Source organism: Siniperca chuatsi, linkage group LG3 (assembly GCF_020085105.1).
Source record: "Siniperca chuatsi isolate FFG_IHB_CAS linkage group LG3, ASM2008510v1, whole genome shotgun sequence".
Taxonomy (NCBI): Eukaryota; Metazoa; Chordata; class Actinopteri; order Centrarchiformes; family Sinipercidae; genus Siniperca; species Siniperca chuatsi.
In genome coordinates, this window is record NC_058044.1 from 25,495,239 (window position 1) to 25,513,596 (window position 18,358).

General features: G+C 40.8%; 3 protein-coding genes across 9 annotated transcripts in view; 1 reads left to right on the plus strand and 2 right to left on the minus strand.

Annotated features, from left to right (window-relative positions):
- myh11a (myosin, heavy chain 11a, smooth muscle) overlaps nucleotides 1-4,104 on the plus strand; it is a 29,727-nt gene extending 25,623 nt beyond the window's left edge. For 3 of the 4 annotated variants that reach the window (XM_044188463.1, XM_044188452.1, XM_044188473.1), the window contains 8 exons: nucleotides 38-199; nucleotides 596-724; nucleotides 811-899; nucleotides 997-1,120; nucleotides 1,211-1,419; nucleotides 1,711-1,819; nucleotides 2,007-2,179; nucleotides 2,987-4,104. In XM_044188463.1, the coding sequence (XP_044044398.1) occupies nucleotides 38-199; nucleotides 596-724; nucleotides 811-899; nucleotides 997-1,120; nucleotides 1,211-1,419; nucleotides 1,711-1,819; nucleotides 2,007-2,179; nucleotides 2,987-3,116 (1,125 nt within the window). In that variant the 3' untranslated portion in view covers nucleotides 3,117-4,104. Of the gene's footprint in view, nucleotides 1-37; nucleotides 200-595; nucleotides 725-810; nucleotides 900-996; nucleotides 1,121-1,210; nucleotides 1,420-1,710; nucleotides 1,820-2,006; nucleotides 2,180-2,541; nucleotides 2,575-2,986 lie in introns of all 4 variants that reach the window. The other variant, XM_044188483.1, reaches the window with a different exon arrangement.
- Nucleotide 4,105: 1 nt separating this feature from the next.
- On the minus strand, nucleotides 4,106-9,985 carry LOC122872359 (nuclear distribution protein nudE homolog 1-like). 3 transcript variants are annotated; one of them, XM_044188528.1, is made up of 9 exons: nucleotides 9,722-9,985; nucleotides 9,295-9,422; nucleotides 8,988-9,141; nucleotides 8,382-8,530; nucleotides 7,679-7,815; nucleotides 6,785-6,961; nucleotides 6,593-6,678; nucleotides 6,298-6,452; nucleotides 4,106-5,941 (listed from the first exon to the last, which is right to left on the minus strand). In XM_044188528.1, exons 2-9 carry the CDS (start codon nucleotides 9,378-9,380, stop codon nucleotides 5,848-5,850), a joined length of 1,038 nt encoding a protein of 345 aa, XP_044044463.1. In that variant the 5' UTR covers nucleotides 9,381-9,422; nucleotides 9,722-9,985; the 3' UTR covers nucleotides 4,106-5,847. The 3 variants fall into 3 exon arrangements, with proteins under 3 accessions (XP_044044463.1, XP_044044445.1, XP_044044454.1); XM_044188510.1 differs by having other exon boundaries at nucleotides 9,821-9,984; XM_044188519.1 differs by having other exon boundaries at nucleotides 9,546-9,808.
- A 956-nt stretch (nucleotides 9,986-10,941) lies between these two features.
- On the minus strand, nucleotides 10,942-17,409 carry LOC122873779 (pannexin-1-like). Of its 2 annotated transcripts, none has more exons than XM_044190925.1 (6): nucleotides 16,929-17,409; nucleotides 14,854-14,975; nucleotides 14,205-14,404; nucleotides 12,121-12,625; nucleotides 11,865-12,024; nucleotides 10,942-11,776 (listed from the first exon to the last, which is right to left on the minus strand). In XM_044190925.1, exons 1-5 carry the CDS (start codon nucleotides 17,107-17,109, stop codon nucleotides 11,875-11,877), a joined length of 1,158 nt encoding a protein of 385 aa, XP_044046860.1. In that variant the 5' UTR covers nucleotides 17,110-17,409; the 3' UTR covers nucleotides 10,942-11,776; nucleotides 11,865-11,874. The 2 variants fall into 2 exon arrangements, with proteins under 2 accessions (XP_044046860.1, XP_044046859.1); XM_044190924.1 differs by having other exon boundaries at nucleotides 12,121-12,628.
- Between the last annotated feature and the right edge of the window lie 949 nt (nucleotides 17,410-18,358).

Sequence of the window (18,358 nt, forward strand, 5' to 3'; positions counted from 1 at the left end):
CATCAGTAATCTAAGCAATGACGCATATTGCCTGCAGGTTCGTGAGTTGGAGACGGAGTTGGAGGACGAACGTAAGCAGAGGGCCCTGGCAGCTGCAGCCAAGAAGAAGCTGGAGACAGACATGAAAGATCTGGAGGGACAGATCGAGACGGCTAGTAAGGGACGAGATGAGGCCATCAAACAGCTCCGCAAGCTCCAGGTGAGAGTGAACGGATGGACAAAATGCAGCAGCAGGTTCAGCACCGCAGAATTATTCGTCTAAACACTGCAATGTTATTGTATCTGATTTAAGATGCACATGTTTGCTTTATCAGTTCCTTAAAGTGCATGTTGGAAGATACTTAAGCCATCTTCCAACTAAACAGGTGTTCAAATGCTCTGGTTGGAAATATTGGGTAACCATAGCAAAGGTGGTGCAAAGGTGCGTTTATGTGCTGGAAATTCAAACATGATGTTACATGGCACACTGCATCAACAATCAGGTCAAAGCTCTGGCCTAAGTACTGTAAGTATACCTGATAAATAAATGGCATTCTGATTGTCTCATTGCTCCCCCTATTGCTGTCTCTATTTCCGTTTCTCTTCATCCCACCAGGCCCAGATGAAGGACTTCCAGAGGGAGATGGAAGACGCCCACGCAGCCAGAGAGGAGGTGTTGGCTACCGCAAAGGAGAGCGAGAAGAAGGCCAAGAGTCTGGAGGCTGAGCTCATGCAGCTACAGGAGGTACACACCTTTGATTCCTAACATGGCAGCAACTTGTTTGAGAGCAGAAGCTTGAAGTCAAGGATTCATCTCTAATATGTTTCTAGGACCTGGCTGCAGCTGAGAGGGCACGGAAGCAGGCAGAGGCCGAAAGAGATGAGCTGGCTGATGAGCTGTCCAGCAACTCCTCTGGGAAGTGGGTGGAGATTTCACTCTGTTGCTTCGTTTGTGAAATGAACGCTGAAGACAAATGGCTGCTTACATTTGTTTTCTTCTGTGTTCCTTGCGTGCAGGTCAGCCTTGGCAGACGAGAAACGTCGTCTGGAAGCTAAGATCTCCCAGCTAGAGGAGGAGCTGGAGGAAGAGCAGAGCAACATGGAGATCCTCAACGACAGGCTGAGGAAGAGCACGCAGCAGGTGACCAGACAGTAGCAGCTACTTGAGTCGTGAAAGGGCTCAGAAAGTGCAGAGGCCTCATCCCTCTCTTTGCGTGCATTCCCTCCACAGGTGGATCAGCTGAACAACGAGCTGCAGACGGAGCGCAGCACCTCCCAGAAGAACGAGAGCGCTCGGCAGCAGATGGAGCGCCAGAACAAGGAGCTGAAGGCCAAGCTCCAGGAGATGGAGAACCAAGTCAAGTCTAAGTTCAAGTCCTCCATCTCCGCCTTGGAGGCTAAAGTGGCACAGCTGGAGGAGCAGCTGGAGCAGGAGAACAGGTCTGGGGCAGAGAAAGAGTCAAAGATTATGTCTGATGAAATAGTTTTTCAATTGGTTTTATGTCATTACACTCATGCCTGACTGATCTAAAACCGAGATGACAAGGAATGAATTCCAGTAATGACTGTAGCATCAATACTACTGTCCACACACATGAATATTCACTTTAAACAAACAGTGCTTTCCAGTTCCATTATTACAGTTTTGGTTTCTATTTTTCACCTGAGAAAGTTTTCTACAATTACATGTTATACTTGTATTCCTCCCTGAACTCTTTTGTCCTTTCTCAGAGAGAAGCAGGCATCTGCGAAGAGTATACGCCAGAAAGACAAGAAGCTTAAGGAACTGATTATGCAGGTGGAAGACGAAAGGAAGCAGGGAGAGCAATACAAAGACCAGGTACGATCACTTAATGCACCCATGCTCAAACAAGTCTGTACATTTTTTCTTGTGTGCACAGACAAGAAAGGTGTGTCCATATTTGTGAGTGGATGGATATTTGGAGTCCAGTGCACAGGGATGGTTAGTTTGGGGTGGCCTGCCAACAGAGTACTAACTTTGCATATTTCCTCTGTTTGCTCACCAGGCGGAAAAGTCGAACATCCGCATGAAGCAGCTAAAGCGGCAGCTGGAGGAGTCGGAGGAGGAGTCTCAGCGCGCTACAGCCGCCCGCAGGAAGCTGCAGCGGGAGCTGGATGAAGCCACCGAGGCCAGCGAAGCCATGAGCCGCGAGGTCAACTCTCTCAAGAGCAAACTCAGGTAGGACTAGAAGAGACTGTCTGTCTGTCTTCTTGGCTAGGTGGAGTATTTTTTGTTTGTTTGTTTCTCTTGTCTCGTTCACCTTTTTATTTCTGACGCTACAACAGGACACAGATACTGCAGTAAGAAAAGTAACAGAATGGTAAATAGTCACTATCTGGAGGATGTCTGTGTATGAGTACAATATGCATATTATACATATTATACATCTTTTCACACAAAATAAAGCAAATCAAACTGTCCTCAGGTCACTACAGTCAGTCGGTCAGTCAGACTTCAGAGGATTATTTAAATTTTAGTAAGATTTAGTTCGGTGGCCTTACTGAGCACAAGCAAAACAATCGTGTCCATCTCTATTCCAGAGGCAACCCTGAACCCAAGGAGTAACACAGCAGGTACCTCTGCACCTAAAAGTTACCCCATCACCATTTCTTATTCTTACCATAACCTTTCATTCCCCCGTGCACACTCTTAATGCTATCATTTCTTTCATTGAGCCTAACTGAGAGAAATATGGCTCATCAGTTACCACAATTTCCTTAGAAAAAAACTAAAATATTAGGCAGCAACTGGTGGCCATATTTTTCTCAGTGCTTGGTTTAATTGCCATAAACCAAACTCATTCTCCTGAGCCAGGAGTCAAATGAGTTACAAAGATAACCCGCGTGCTTATCCTGTAACCAAAGCACAACCTGTACATTCTGTATTTATAACCAGCTCGGAAACTGTCACATGACCACTCCTCTCACTGCAGGGATGTGCTTTTCTGTTTGTATCTGTCTGGTGTCTATCTCTGTGGCGTTTTAGGCGTGGAAACGAACCCTCCTTTGGCAGCACAGCTCGGCGTATGGGTGGAGGCCGAAGGGTGGTCGAGGATGCCTCAGAAGAGGAGGCCGACTCCCAAAGCGACTTCAATGGAACCAAGTCCGCGGAGTAAGGGACGTCAAATAACCAGATATCAGAATTACCTACCAGGGCAAGCTCCGCCACTTAAACAGAGAATAACTTCAAAGCCTGTTATGCTATCTAGTTCTTCCATATCACTTCAAAATATATTTTCTCCCATTTCCAATAATGTACTGATCTATCTTCTTGTTTCAGAGCACCTTTTCTTGACACACAATAATCAGAAGGACTTGATATCAACTAGGGGAGTTGTTTTGGTGTCTCTGCTGATGTGTGATTTGCTGTTCCTTTTGTTTTGTTTATTAAGTTACACTGTTTTGTACTGCACTGAATAACTGATTCTTTTCTTATGCAAGGTTTTGTACACAAAAATAGGTACCTCTAATTACCACGCTGACCTGCCAGCAAAGCCTCAGGTCTTCACAATAAGTCACCTTAGAAAGCAGAGACATCATGTAAATCTATGCATCTGTAACTATTATCAGCTACTGTCGTCCTGTTGCCTGTGACTGCTGTTAAGTGTTTCAGAGCAGCACTGAAGTGGTTTAACAGATTGGATATGTAGAGAGATATTTCTATACTCAGTCTGCATCCAGTCAGTGCTGCTATTTGTACCCCAACAAATATTTAGCTGTTAAACATTTTCTAAAGTCACCGTTTTTATATTATTTGCACCTGTCTTGTGTCCAGATATGTTTAGATTACTTTTACTCAAGCCCAGTAATGTCAGAATGTTTTAGGTTAGACAAGGTTTCGGGTAACCCTAACTATAAAATAACGAGCCAGATTTCAGTATTGGGAACTTAGCAGCACTCGCATCTTAATTTTCTATTTCTTTTGTCCAGATTTACTGTACTGGTTCAAAAAGCCCCTGATCACCCGAAACCAACTCATTGTCATTTGATCATGTTATATGTAATCAACTGATGTTTACATGACACCATTTGTATCTATTAATTGTTGAACCACCTGCACAAGAAATAAAGATCTTTAAAAAAAAAAAAAAACAACAACAAAAACTTGTGATTTTCTCCTTTTAATGTTTCTGTCTTGGTCAGCAACTTCAAAGATCAAACTGGATCATCACAACAGAACGTTATTCTCATCTGCTCAGTTCAATAGAAAACCAACAGGATAAAAGTAGGGTAGAGTACCTCAGGCACATACAGTTTAAAGTCCAAATAGAGAAGCAGTTGCAGAGCTGCTACATACAAACAAACACCCAGTACACAGTGGTCGTGGATTACAATTAAAGTTAGCTTGTGTTAGTTCAAGGAAGGTTAAACAGCAAAGAGGAGCAGGACATCCTGTTCTCATATGTATGAACTACAAGTTAATTCCTACACACACACACACACACGCTACACAGTAGTATCTAGCAGTACACAGTGGCAACTGCTGTATAAACATGATATTTAGATATGTACTGTAATATTTGCTTAATGAGCTGCTGGATGGCAGTAGTGATAACTCAAGATTAACCAGAAACATTTCAGGTAAAAGCGCATACGTCACATTAAAACTGTTAATCACTATTTCCCCACTCACAATATCTCTTACTAAAAGGCAGGAAAAGGGTATTCAATATAGGCTCTATATACCTACACATATACTATGAAATGTGCTTATCTTTGACCTGTTAAAATCTATTATTGCTTGGTATTTTCCCCCATTCGCCTACCATATAACCCTTGATGGCAGACAGGAGGTCTCACACCTATTAGGGAATTATTACTATACATTCAGTAGTGAACATGTGCCAATTTAACTTCTACAGCCAACTAAAATCAGTATAAAAGTTATTGGTAACACTAGATCATAAATCTGTAGCATGACAAATGAATATCTCATCTCTGAGGCAGAACACCTATTCCTATACTTCACATTCATAATCCTTGCATACCAGAAAATGATTACTCTGCTAAAACAAGGAAAGAGGTGATAGAAGGGACCTGGGTCAACCCGAAGACCATGTGAGATTAAACCAGCCCGATGACAAGTGATATTATGTAATTTCTAGAAGCCTGGCAGCATGAGGAATAACCCATTTCATTTATTTGAACTACTACAGCAAAGCAAGGCCTGCAAACTGAAGAGGTAATAACATTGATAAAGGCAACAATGAATAAAATACTAACACCAGCAACTAATTCATTCTCCACTTGAAGTTTTTGTAGCAGTGGAAAAATCTGAATATCTTCTAAACAAAAATAGGGGGGGGGTTAATTCATGCCAGTGTTAAGTGCTACATTATTCAAAGAATAAAGAACAAAAACATATGTTGAAATTTTTGTCAAAGTTTTATCATGTTTTTCATATTAGATTCAAAAGAGAAAAAACACCTAACCCATTACTTTTATGTTTGATCAGTTTTTCAAAGCTTTGGTTTGGTACTATCGAACCTTTTTATAACTGACACTCAGGTACTTGGTCCCTATATTAGGGTCCACATCCAGTAGCTACCCACCACAGCGTCCAAGATACAGCAGATATAGTGTGAGCAGTAGGTTCTTCGTTCCTTGACTTTTACACAAGCTGTAGCGCTGCTTCCTATGATAGATATGGTGTACTACTAGCCTGAGGCTGCAGAAGTCCATGCGCTGATGATGTGGGACATGGAGCAAAGAGAGTGGCCTTCTTGTTCAAATAGCTCAGCAGGGCACGTGGCGACAAGGGAAGCTCAGTTCAAAGTCCCATTGCTGCAGTTTATTAAGGGGGGGGGAGAGGGGACAGGAGGTTCGGTGTCAGGTCTTCTTTTTCTCTCATAGCAGAATCTTGACCCCTCCCTGTGGAGACTGGGTGCCCTGGGAGACTCCTCTCGGAGGAGCTGGTCCAAACTCTAACCGCTTTACTAAACTGCAAGACAAGATGTAGCACATACACTCATGATGAAAAAGTCCGAATATTTCTTATTCCCAATGTTCGTTGGCTTAACAGACATAAAAGTAAAATGATAATTAAAATAATTCTGTAAAGGTTTAAACAAAACTGTATAAAAAAAGAACCAAGTGGACAGAGTTTGCATCATGGAATCAACAGCAGTGCAGCATATGTTGCAGAATGCTGGACACTCAACAGACTGAATAATTCAATTTTGTTCAAACAGGGTAACATCATGTTACTATAAACATGCCTTACTTTACTTATATTTCTATGTAATAATTGACAGAACCACAAGAACAAGAGTTTTTCCAGTCGTTACACTTCCTCACCTGTCGTACTGAGGAGGAGGGGTCATGCTGGTAGCTTGGACCTCAGGGCCTCCCTCTAAACGAGAAGGACTACCAGGGCCAGCCGGAAGTGCTGGTCTGTTGACAGACGTGTCGTACACAAAGTCTCGACAGGATGCCAACTTTGACTCCAGGTTCTGGCAGGGATATCAAAACATAATCAGTCAGCTCATACATGGAAAACCCAAAATTGTAGTGATTCTATTCAGTGATAACACAGTTCTGTAAAGCACATATTCACTGGATACTGTAGTGGTATCATTTTTAAATCTCTTACTCCAACTTTTCTCAGCAGCTCCCCTACAATGTTGAGCGCAGATATTCTAGCAGACGTAGTGAGGGGAGTCCCCGTTAGACCATCACCTAAAACAAAGCAGATATGAGCAGGTAAACACATACTATGTTAATATAAAGTTGGTATATTCACCATCACTGTAGTTATTACTGTAGTCAAAGTTTTTTTATGTACCTCGTCGGATTATGGAAGCGGGGGGCGTGGCAAATGAACTGATAGGTTTGGAGGGTGTGACAGGGATGGATGGGTTACCAGCTGAGGGGCATGGCAGATCTGATCGATCTATGTCTTTGCCCAGGCTGCTGGATGGCCGTCTTTCCTTCTGACGTACAGCCAGCTCCTGGCGAAGGTCTGACACAAACAGGACACACAGATATACCCTTGAGTCAGCTTTTTGTAAATGACATAGATTCCATTGCCACATGTTTGAAGAACAACATCAGTTTCCATTATGTTCCACGTAGTACAAAAATGTAATTGCAGAGACTTGAAACTAGTTAAAATAGGTAATCCATGTCAGCTTTGTGGTAAATGGACTGTAGCTGTATAGCTAGTCTTCCGACCACTCGAAGCACTTCACACACTACATATCACATTCACCCCATTCACATACACTCACACACCGAAAGCACAGCCCTCGGGAGCAATTTGGGGTTCAGTGTCTTGCCCAAGGACACTTTGACATGTGGGCTGGGGGAAGCCGGGATCGAAACCGCTGAACTTCCGGTTGGTGGATGACCCACTCTACCACTAAGCAACAGCCACCCTTTCAGGTGCATACATGATCTGCATGTAAAAACTGCATTTCCACCAGGAACAATAATGCAAAGGTCCTGTAACACCAAGCAAAAACCTTAAACAAATCCTTAAAATCCTTCTAATGAGCTTCGGCAGTACAAATATATACTAGAATACAACTACACATTAAATCAGATACAGGATAAACAGGAAGGATAGACAGGACATAATTACATACACACTGAGTTAAGCATAAGTGCCAGTTTGTAGAGAAATCAGCAGTTCTTGTAAACTTGAGAAGCAATAGTGAGTGCATGTTTGTGTGTATACCTCTGGCTTCATCCTTAAGCCTCTGAACAGACTCAAGCAGGTTCTCTTTCTCATCCAACTCGCTTTCAAGAAAGGCATTCCTCTCGATGACATGGTTCATCCGCTGCTCAAAGTCTTCCAGAGACATGATGGTAGCCCTGGGACAAGCAGAAAGGACGGGCCAATAAAAGTTAACAATACTGGACTTGTGTAATACAGTCTAACTGTGTGTGTGTGTGTGTGTGTGTGTGTGTACTAAACTCAGAATTGATCATTTGATTGGTGAGATAATGACATAAGACTGTATCTCATTGTTTTGTAAATATTATGACTTTTTAAATCTACACACACTAAACATATTGTATATACTGTCATATCCACCTACCTCATGTATATAATGCAACCTATTACATTAATCATTATTATTTCAGTACCATTTGCACTCTGCACCATGCATGGTCTTACTGTTTACAAATGTTACTGTTGTTGTTTTTTGTACTTTGGACATAATATATATATATATATATATATATATATATTGCACATAGTAGTGCAATGTTTGTCTACCTTGTTGAGCTTGTTGTCCTGGTTTTTAGCCATATTTATGTCTATTTCGGTGTATGTACATCGAGAGCAATGAAAAACCAGAGTCAAATTCCTTGTATGTGTACAAATACCTGGCCAATAAAGATGATTCTGATTCTGAGACCTCTTAGACACTGACCTTTTGGTTCTCTCCAGGTCATCATTGGACTGCTCTAGCTCTCTGATGTATTTCTGCAGGTGATCTCTCATCGCTTTGGTTTCTGCCAGATCTTCTTCCAGGGTAGAGATGTGCCTAAAAGCATCAGAATGCTGAGCCTCGAATTTCTCCTGCAAACAGTACACAGAAATCTAATTAATTGACATTGGCAATACCAGCTTTGCAGTGTCATGGCAGATTAATCAACACAGCTGCCAGCATATTTTAATAAGAGGATATGTGTATTTTTTTTTTAAATTAGCTGAGACAAAAAAAAAACATTTGAAAGTTCTTTCTCCTCCTCATCCCCATCAACCTTTGAGCAATCAGGGTTTTTTTGCACAATCCTGCATTCACTTCATTCATGAATGTTCTCTTCCCCATGGACCACTGAACAAAAATAGCAGCCAGCTGCCTTATAGCTAGGCAGCAATTTTACTACTGGCAGAGGCAATGATTGGCTGAATTTGGGTTGGCTAAAGGCTGTCTGTGTGTGCGGGTGTGTCTCTGTTTCTCTGTCTGAGAGAAGGAACAGTAACATCACAGCTCTGTAGGGGCCAAGGCCTATTTATAATCAAGGTGCTCTACCTTTATGCTTTCCAGTTCCATGCGGAGTCGATTGTTGTCTAAAAGCAGCTCTTTGTTTCGACCCTCACACTGCTTCAGTTCGGTTTCCAGTTCTGCTTCATAGTCGCGACTCATCTGCTGAAACTCCTGCAGCTCATCCTGAGCCTCATCAGCCCTGATGACAAAACAATGTTCACTACCAAAAATAACTCACTCACCACGTTGTATAACATGTGCATAGCAATAATGTATGATTGCTATTTAAGTTACCTATAGAAGAATCTCTAAGGAGTAGTGTTTGCCTAATGTTACTGTCCAATAATGTTACCTTTGCTGATGTCTCTCTGCCTGCTCCTTCCAGAAGCCCAGCTCCTCTTCTAGGGATGCAAACTTTCGTGTTGTTGGCTCTACCATGTCTGCTGCTTTGTGTCAGGATGGTGGGGATGGTAGACCTAACTGTAAAGTAAAACATAACGTTAGTATAGTTTTTAACACTGTCCTTATCTGCCATAAGAGCACAGACATCCTTAACATTCAAACCACAAAACTGTTACGTTTAGGGAATGCTAAGTTAATTACCGTTAGGTTAGGTTAGCTAGTCTACAGCGCATTCTGTCACGGTATACTAAGGTTGGGAAAAGCAAACTACAGAAATATGTTTTTGCATTTATTTACGAGTACGAAAAAGTAAAAATGGGAGGTGAACGCCTTAACTACTTTTTAAAGCTAAAAGCGGTGTTGGAAAGTGCACATACCATGGCTAGGCTTTTCAGCTAAGCTAATATAGCTAGCTAAGCGACTTAACCAGAATGTTATCCCAACACAGTGGAAAAACAGAAACTAGCCAGACTCACCTGTATGTGAGGGGACAATTAAAACATGCTATATCTAAGGGAATGTATTTCGAGATAAGGCAAAATTTTCCGGATTTGTGTAACAAACGTATTGTGATTGCACAAACGAATCTCTCATTACGTTAGGACGGTGCTCGAACCACCAACCAAATACAAACGAAGCTTCGGTTCTCGGACACCATTGGACAATAGTGATGACGCTGTGAAAATATTATCCAATCATATTGTTCAACGAACTTGTAGCCGCGGAAGGCGGAGCCTCTCTGCTATAACACACGGAGCATTAAAGTCAAAGTGGTCCTAAGTGATGTCTGTAAGTCCTCCGAAGTTTTCATTCAAGATTGTGGAACTTAAAAGTATAACTTTGTTTTGGACTTCTATTATCATCTTGTTAGGTGTTTCTAATATTTCTCCCACCTCCCTGACATATATGGAGGAGCTAGAGACACTTATAGATATATATATATATATATATATATATATATATATATATATATATATATATATATATAAATTCCAAAACAAAATTCCCACAAAGTAAAGCCTCAATGGACCATAGACTAAGATCAATACACAAACAACTAAAGTGGAAGTCTCAAACAAAACTGAACTTTTTACGTATAAATATTTATTGCAAGGCAGTTATTTGTATTATATTGTATTGTACAGATGTTGCTAGTTAGTCTGGTCACAAGTATTCCTGAATTCAGTATGTTTGACAAGGCGAGTGAAATGGACTTTACTCACATTTACAATAACTTGGCTGTACTGGGCGCATAATTGGGAATGGCTGATGATGGGATGAAAGCAATGGGGAACAATTAGAGCAATGAGGGAGAAATACTGGAAAGTGCTCTACGATCAAGTTTGATCGATTTTACTATGTATGATTGTTAGTAGGCCAATTGCAAAAAAACAATCTGCATTTCAATTTTTTTAACATGCCGTTCAATTTTCATCTCATCATCCCCATGAAAGGTTTCTGAAGGGAAAACATCTACTGTACTGTTATTATGTGGTACTTACATTAAGGATATCATACATTAATGTTAAGTATTATATTATTTATTATATTCTAATATCTTAAGGTTGGTAATGAAATGAACGACGGCATAATGAAATCCTTGAGAACAACATTCTTTAATTGTATAAGGGCCCGTGAAAGCCTGAAAGACTACCTCTGACAATAATTAATATTGACATTTTATTCCCAAAGAATATTCATTCATCTTTCATGTAAAATGCAGAGCTACCAGTCCATCAGTTTGGACAACCCAAGGTCTTGTTATACTTTCAACAAACACATACAGGATACCACCTGTTGTTGACAGCACATTCACATGCAAATAATCACATGCTTAACAGTCCAGACAAGGCTAGTCCAGTGGTTCTTATAATACCTAACAACTCGTGTTTATTTTATGCTTACTTTGGATGGACAAACTTTCATCAGTCACTACATCTTCTTATTACCCCGCCTCAACTATAAATACATCTAAACCCTGTGTTCAGAAACTTCTCTCACATAAAGGGCAGGAAGTAGAAAATTTATGTACAGATTTCAGTCCAAGGAACATGGCTTATTTTATAAATTATGACTGGAAGGCATTTAAGATCCTGAGAAAAGTAGCATTTAGTATAGAAAAAAACAGAAACATAGGAATTTCAATTCAGAAAGAAGAAAAAAAGGTCAGGGGTCAGAGGCAGATCGCCTCAGACCTGAGACACTTGTCCTTGGAGTATTCACATTTCTTAAAAATTAGACATTTAACAGAATGTCTGTTGGCCAAACTAGACTGTGTGAATGAGTATAGGCCTCCTCTGTTTTTGATATGGATTACACCACCAGAAATTCAGATAAAGGTAAGTGCCCAGGTTTTTCTCCAAGTTCTTAGTTTCCACCACAGCAGGGCTTATCCTCATCAGGTCAATCATTCAGTAACAAAGCAGGGAGATCTGAAGGAAAATAAAACATGTTCAAGGTTTAATCCACCACATAATCAGTTCATTTCACTAAAGTTAAAGACTAAATGTTCTTCCTTACCTCAGAGGAATCATTCTTCGGCTTTACTAGTTTCTTTGTTGTTCTTGCGTGAGCACGTCTTCTTACTGTCTAACACATCGGTTTTCACCTGACCGAGAGTCCGAAGTAGGCACATGGTGTCAAACCCCTCATCACCAGCCTCTTGCAACAACTCAAGCACCTGTAAATAAAACATGTTACTTCTTTTTTAAAGCAAAAGCAACAGCAAACATAGGTGACATACTTTAAAACCATAGTATCTGTGCTGGGGACCCACCTGCAGACACTTGAATGATTTGAGTTCGCTCAGGTTCTCCTGCAGGAACAACAGATAGATGCTGAGGTCGTTGTAGAACGGCGTGACCACACCCAAAGCACCAAAGCCTGGCAGCATCTCATAAGGCCGGAGGAAGCTGGAGCTCTGGCGAGCTGGTCCGAGAGCAGCGTACACCACCAGCGGAGCCAGAAGCACATACACCCCCAAGTTAATGTAGCTGAGCAGCCTGAAGACACCCACTGCCACGAGCTTACACTGGACAGCAGAGGGCACCATGCTGTCGTTCTTCAGCACCCCTGTACGCAGGTCACAGGGAAACTCATCAGTGAGAGAGGCCAGTTGGATGTAGTAGCCAAGGTAGAGGCAGGCCAGCAGGAGGATCAGCAGAGTCAGGCCACGGCATGCAAGGTACTTGACCACGAGGTGGCGAGAGAAGCGCTTGGTCTTCAGATACTGCTCCACTAAAGGGTATTTGAAGCAACCTTCGGTCAGGTCCAGGGCACTGCTGCTGAAAAAGGCACATGGGCATTTAGTATGAGGTGAAAAGACCTTTGCATTTAGAAAATGCAAATGTAATAGTATTTAGCTGAAAGATTAGCAAAAATGCAAAGCTCCTGCCTCCCAATAAGGAGATCGTGGGTTCGTGGGATCGATTCCCGGACCAGACCAACATCACACAATCTCTCTGGGTGGAGTCTGCATGTCCTCCCCGTGTTAGTCCAAAGACATGCATGTGTAGGTTAATTGATAAGTTGCCCGTATTGAATGAATGTGAGAGTGAATGGTTGTCAACAGTTGGCCACTGTCATCCTAAGGCCCAAAGTCACTGGGATAGGCTCCAGTCACTAACGGGACTAAGCAGAAATGGATGGATGGATGGATTAGCAAGAAAGACAGTTCCCTACAACAACAGGATCATCTGAAGTCAATACAACCAGAAACAGGCAGACATTTTTTTTCTTACATGACCAAAACACACCCTTTAGCTTATTCAATGCTGTTTTACTATCAACTCAGTCTGATATTATGTATGTCTACAAACACAACAGATGTACATTTCATTAAACTTTTCAAGACTGTCATTCACTGGCCTGAGTGATCTAATAATAATCCAAATTAAAGCCCCTTTGTGTAGATTTTTATGTAATTATAGCATCTTTCAAATTATTCTGATGGAAATGTTTTTTGTAGAAAAATGAGACATTCCTGGTGAAAAGTGGTGCAGTGCAAGTGCTATAAATGGCTTTAAGTGTTGTTTCCATGTATTCCACCTTAAAGCTGCACTAATTGTCATTTTTATATGAACAATAGGTTAAATGACTACGTGTAATGTGAAAGGTGTCGCTCGTAGAGACAAAGCCACTGAGAATTTTCATCCTAACGTTTCCTTCAGCTTATTGTTTTCGTTTTGCAGCACGCAATGGTTGGCTTTACCGTTCTCATCAGTGTCACTTTCAAATGCAGCGGCCAGCTGTTTTCAAACCTGCCCAGCACCAAATAGCAGACAGACAAAGTCAGCAACTAGTTGGCAAACATATGGAGCATTTAGCAACTCAAGAGTCAGATATTTCTGGAGTTGGTGGAGACCAAACCAGAGTTAGAAGGAGACTAAATATTGGACATTCATCAGATCGCCAGAAACACAACTCCAAGTGAATGCTAATGTTGCTCCATATCTGCTGGATGTGTGAATAGGAAACTGTTTGCTAACACGTTAACTATAACCTTGATAAGGTGATCATATGTCAATGTTATGTTTACAGCTTGTTTCACTGCCCCCTAGTGGCCGAAAGATCTATTAATTAATGCAGGTTTAAACTATATCCTGCTAATTTTTCCCAGCAGTTAATGGTCAAAGGATGGCTCACACTGCTTTTTTGTACATGTGGTCTGCCATATATTATTCCCTCTCTGACCTGTGGACCAACATTTTCAATCTGGCAACAACGTGAAAAAGGCTTTAAATTAAAGTCATTGTCTTTAACAAACAAATGCATGTTATTGTCACACAGTGACATCTGCTAAAAACAAAAAAAAGAGTACATTAGTGAGTAGATCTGGTGGCAGGTGATAACAAGGTTTACCTCTGGGTGTCCTCAGGTGCACCTTTGCTATCTAAGGATGCTAGATTCTTGGCCAGTCTGATGGCACGATTATAAAAGCGATCCAGCTCCTCCATGATGAAGTTGAGGTCAGAGGAGAGGTGCGGAGCTGCAGTGAAACGCCAGAACAGGGCCGGGATATACAAGAGGATGGCCAGTAAGAGCAGGATGTATGGGAAGAACTGAGGGAATCACAGAAAGGTGAGAAAACAGAACAGAAAAAGCTCCATCAGAAAAACAAGGCAAAAATCCAACTTTGATTTCTGGACATTATTAGTATGACTTTAACCTAAGAAAGCGTGCATTTAGCTTTTCAAAACTGTATGTGAAATGCGAAGTCAGTTTCAAGCCTGTCTCATTGGTCAAAGGGCTAATATAATGACACATAACATATACAGCTGATAGGACAATGCACATATATAGCTGACAATTTACAAAAAACATAATTTCCCTTAACTTTGGATGCCTTCATTTAGGATATTTATGGACATGTGCTTAGCCACTCCTTGATTAAATAATACTTAAAATATCCCAATACCCACCATAGACATACAGTCTATGATACCCACACAATCACACTGTCAGCACTGATGATTCTCACTGGCAGTGCATGTTGGGGGGATGTCTGTACCTTGTGCAGCCATAGTGGTGAACTGTCAGCTTGTTGCTGTACTGCTGCCCAGCAAAATGAGTCCACATATGCGGCCTGTCTCCAAGAGAAGTTAGTGGGAGCAAAGCAGCTGATCTGGGTACCTGGATGAGGAAAATTAAGAATTAGTCAGAGGTGACAGGCATTTTGGGGATTCAGCAGAGAAACAAACACTACAACAACTGTCAGCCCTCCTTCCTCTGCACTCATGGCCTGATTTGCCGTTGGTTTGCTTTCAGTATTTGTGTCAATAATTATGCCATCCCCTATTATGGTGGGTGTACAATGGGAAGTTCAATCAGGCATGTACAATTCACAAATGACCCACATAGTCAACAGACTATGGCAGCACAGTGGCTATCATATTAATATTACAGACTGATGGTTTAAACAAACTGAGCACATTCTCACCACTGAATCCTCATTTTCTGTCTTTGCCATCTGACATATAGACAATTATAGTATCAGCCATAGTAGTACCAGTTATATAAAGTAAGTCAACTTCTGTTTGTGGCTGGAGCATGAAGCAATGGGCTTTCACATAATGGTAGGACAAGCTAAATTCTGTCAACTCTTTATTTCTTTTACAAGTTTTGCATACAAACGTGAAAATGTCCAACACAAAATGCTTAATTATTTGACTATAGCTATAATCACATCACACATGCAATATATATTTTTAGCCACTTTTATTATGCAAGACACCATAGTATTCATTTAATAAAATGAAAACTGCTATCATTTAAAGAATACAGCTCTTCCACATACATGACCAGCTGTACAAATTACACACATGCCACTATCCATTAATAACACTCAGACAATAGTTTGCTTAACTTGCATAGTTTTATATGAGATGGAGATATTTATCCACTTAGTTTCTATTGAAACATTTTTTATACCATAGTTTGATTGGTTAAGTTATTTTAATTATTCACTAGTCAGTAATTATGCACGGAAGTCTGAACCCTGTACTGTCTGCTGTATGAGACTGAGCAGCGACATGTCACAGCAGGAAAAGCACAGGTGGAAATAGTAAAATGAATGAGGGCTGAATTCCATTTAGCTGCTTTCATGGCACACTGTCATGGCTTACTGGGACACTTGAACAGAACAGAGACATCGTTAATGTTATTAGTAACACCTGTGCTTTTCCTGATATGATAAGTCAAGATGTCTGCTGTGGAAAAGGCCTATCTACATCTAAAACTCTCTCTCTCTCTCTCTCTCTCTCTCTCTCTCTGCATCTCCTCCTTTGTGATTGCTTTTGACTGAAGGACAAATCAATGTAGGAATGTGCATTCACTTTATTAGTATTATGGGATAATAGCTGTCCATAGTCAGTTTGTCTTTCAGACATAGCAGCGCAATAAAAGTTCTCTCACGGCTTGCAGTGTAATGGATCCATCCTGTCTGAGTATCTGGGGTCTGTAGCAGGACTGGCAGCACTAGCAGATAACAACAACAGAATGTGGCCATTATGACCTAAGAAAATGATGTTAAACTGCTGATGGAGCTGGAGATGTTTTGTTTTTACACTATAGAGGGAGTCAGGAAGAGACCTTCACCTTCTGTTGATTTGTGTGAGCTATCCTTACAGTAACCCAAGTCCATATGGCACCAGCTCATCTATAAAGGCTTGATTACAGTACATGTAGAAGTGTCTGTCACTATGTGAAGCTGTCCATGCCCATGTGCCCAATAGCAGCAGCAGCAGCAGCTTATGCCTGCCTTACTGTCTGGGTGTGAGATGAGCAGAAGGGTGGAGACTTAAACCACACCTTCTCCAGTATTCACACCTCTCTCTTTCTGGCCTTTTACTGAATGTAACTCCCCTACGTGCATAAATATCACATCACTTCATCCACCACCTCAGGTAAGTGTGGCTTATTGAAGTAAATGTGCTATAACAGTTATTCTGTAGCAGAGGGAGAGAGACAAAGAAGCTCTGCCAGGATCTCCATCACTTGCCAAATAGCCTATGCATTAACTCTACATGTTGAAATTCAAAGGGTTGTAACCTCAGACGATGAAGGCGCAGAAATTCAACAACTCACCAACTGACACCTCTTGAGCAAAGGCGAGCGAGATGAGAAACAAAGGCAGTCCCACCGCTAGAAACGTGACTATTTTGTCCACCGCCAGCTCCAGACGCACCCCTTTGTACTTCGCCTCCGTGGGGTCCTTCAACAAAAAGTCGGAAAAAACGTACTCAGTGGCTACGTGGGCAATCGCCATGACGGACGGGAACAAAAGCCGGTGTGGTCTAATTGATGGAAGAGTCCGTCTCTTTTCAATTAACCAAAAGCGAACTGAAATGAATAAACTAAGTTATCTCCCGCAGTGTTGAAATATGAATAGTGTATAAAACACTGAGCCGTTATTGTTTACCCATCTCCATTCACAACTGGGACTGATGGTTGAACCTGCTGTCCCGTTACTGTTCCCCAGACGTCACACTGCCTGCCAGCCGCTAGAGGGCGCTGCTGCGCCTTTAAGTGCACCTGCCAGGCAACATTTGCCCCATAGATCCCGAACAGGGTGGGACACTATTGCTTTAGTTATAGTCAATTATACAGTATGATAGGCTTACATTTCGAGGGACTTTTCTCTAATGAAATTATAATTATATTATTAACAATAGTTAGTTATATCTATTTATCTAGAATATCTGGCACTCACTATTGGCTTTTACCACGAGTTTTTATGTTTTTATATAGTAATTCTATGCAGTGGTGGAAGAAATATTCAGGTACGTATTCAGCCAGTAAAAGTAATGTAAAAATACTCATAAGTGAGTACATACATTCTGCATAATGAGTACTTTTATGCAAAATGGCTCCCTTCAGAGTACTATTATCTTACTGGATTATTATTAATGATGCAATAACAAATATCCAGCATTTTAATGTTGCAGTTAGTCGAGATGGCGCTAAATATTACTACTTTATATACTGTTGGATGGTTTTGTCTATAACAAATGATATTTTAAGATAATCAAACTGTGTTTATTAATATGTTTTGTATGAAAAAAACCTATTAAACTGTAAAATGTACTAGTAACGATAGCTGTCAAATAAATGTAGTGGATTAAAAAGTGAAATGTTTCCCTCTGAAATACAGGAAGGTAGAAGTAGCTAAAAAAAAGTAGCATTAAATGGAAATACTCAAAATTGTATGGCAAAGGAATGACAAAATTTTTATCAACTTTCTATTTTTCAATTCGAAGACTGTTTTTTGGGTGGCTAATAGAGAAAAGTTATACCCTTACAGAACAGCTACTTTGTACAGGTATTCAACGATTAATATTTACCCAAATAAATGTAAAAAATGATGACGTGCAATAGAAGAAATCCAATCTTATTTAGTAAAGTGACTGAGAATTACACACTGTCATTTTAAGCTGAAAAAATATGTGTCAGTCTGCAACTAATACATGAAATAATGGGAAAGGTCCAATATTTATTAATTTATAATCATTTATAGG

Excerpts from the sequence above, each read along its gene's own strand:
- LOC122872359 (XM_044188528.1), bottom strand. The coding sequence starts at position 9,380 with ATGGTAGAGCCAACAACACGAAAGTTTGCATCCCTAGAAGAGGAGCTG. Across the intron at positions 8,531-8,987 it reads TGGAACTGGAAAGCATAAAG|GAGAAATTCGAGGCTCAGCA; the intron begins GTAGAGCACCTT and ends TACTGTTTGCAG. Across the intron at positions 6,453-6,592 it reads AGCTGCTGAGAAAAGTTGGA|AACCTGGAGTCAAAGTTGGC; the intron begins GTAAGAGATTTA and ends TATCCCTGCCAG.
- LOC122873779 (XM_044190924.1), bottom strand. The coding sequence starts at position 17,109 with ATGGCGATTGCCCACGTAGCCACTGAGTACGTTTTTTCCGACTTTTTG. Across the intron at positions 14,976-16,928 it reads TGCTCAAGAGGTGTCAGTTG|GTACCCAGATCAGCTGCTTT; the intron begins GTGAGTTGTTGA and ends TTCCTCATCCAG. Across the intron at positions 12,629-14,204 it reads GCACCTGAGGACACCCAGAG|CAGCAGTGCCCTGGACCTGA; the intron begins GTAAACCTTGTT and ends TGCCTTTTTCAG.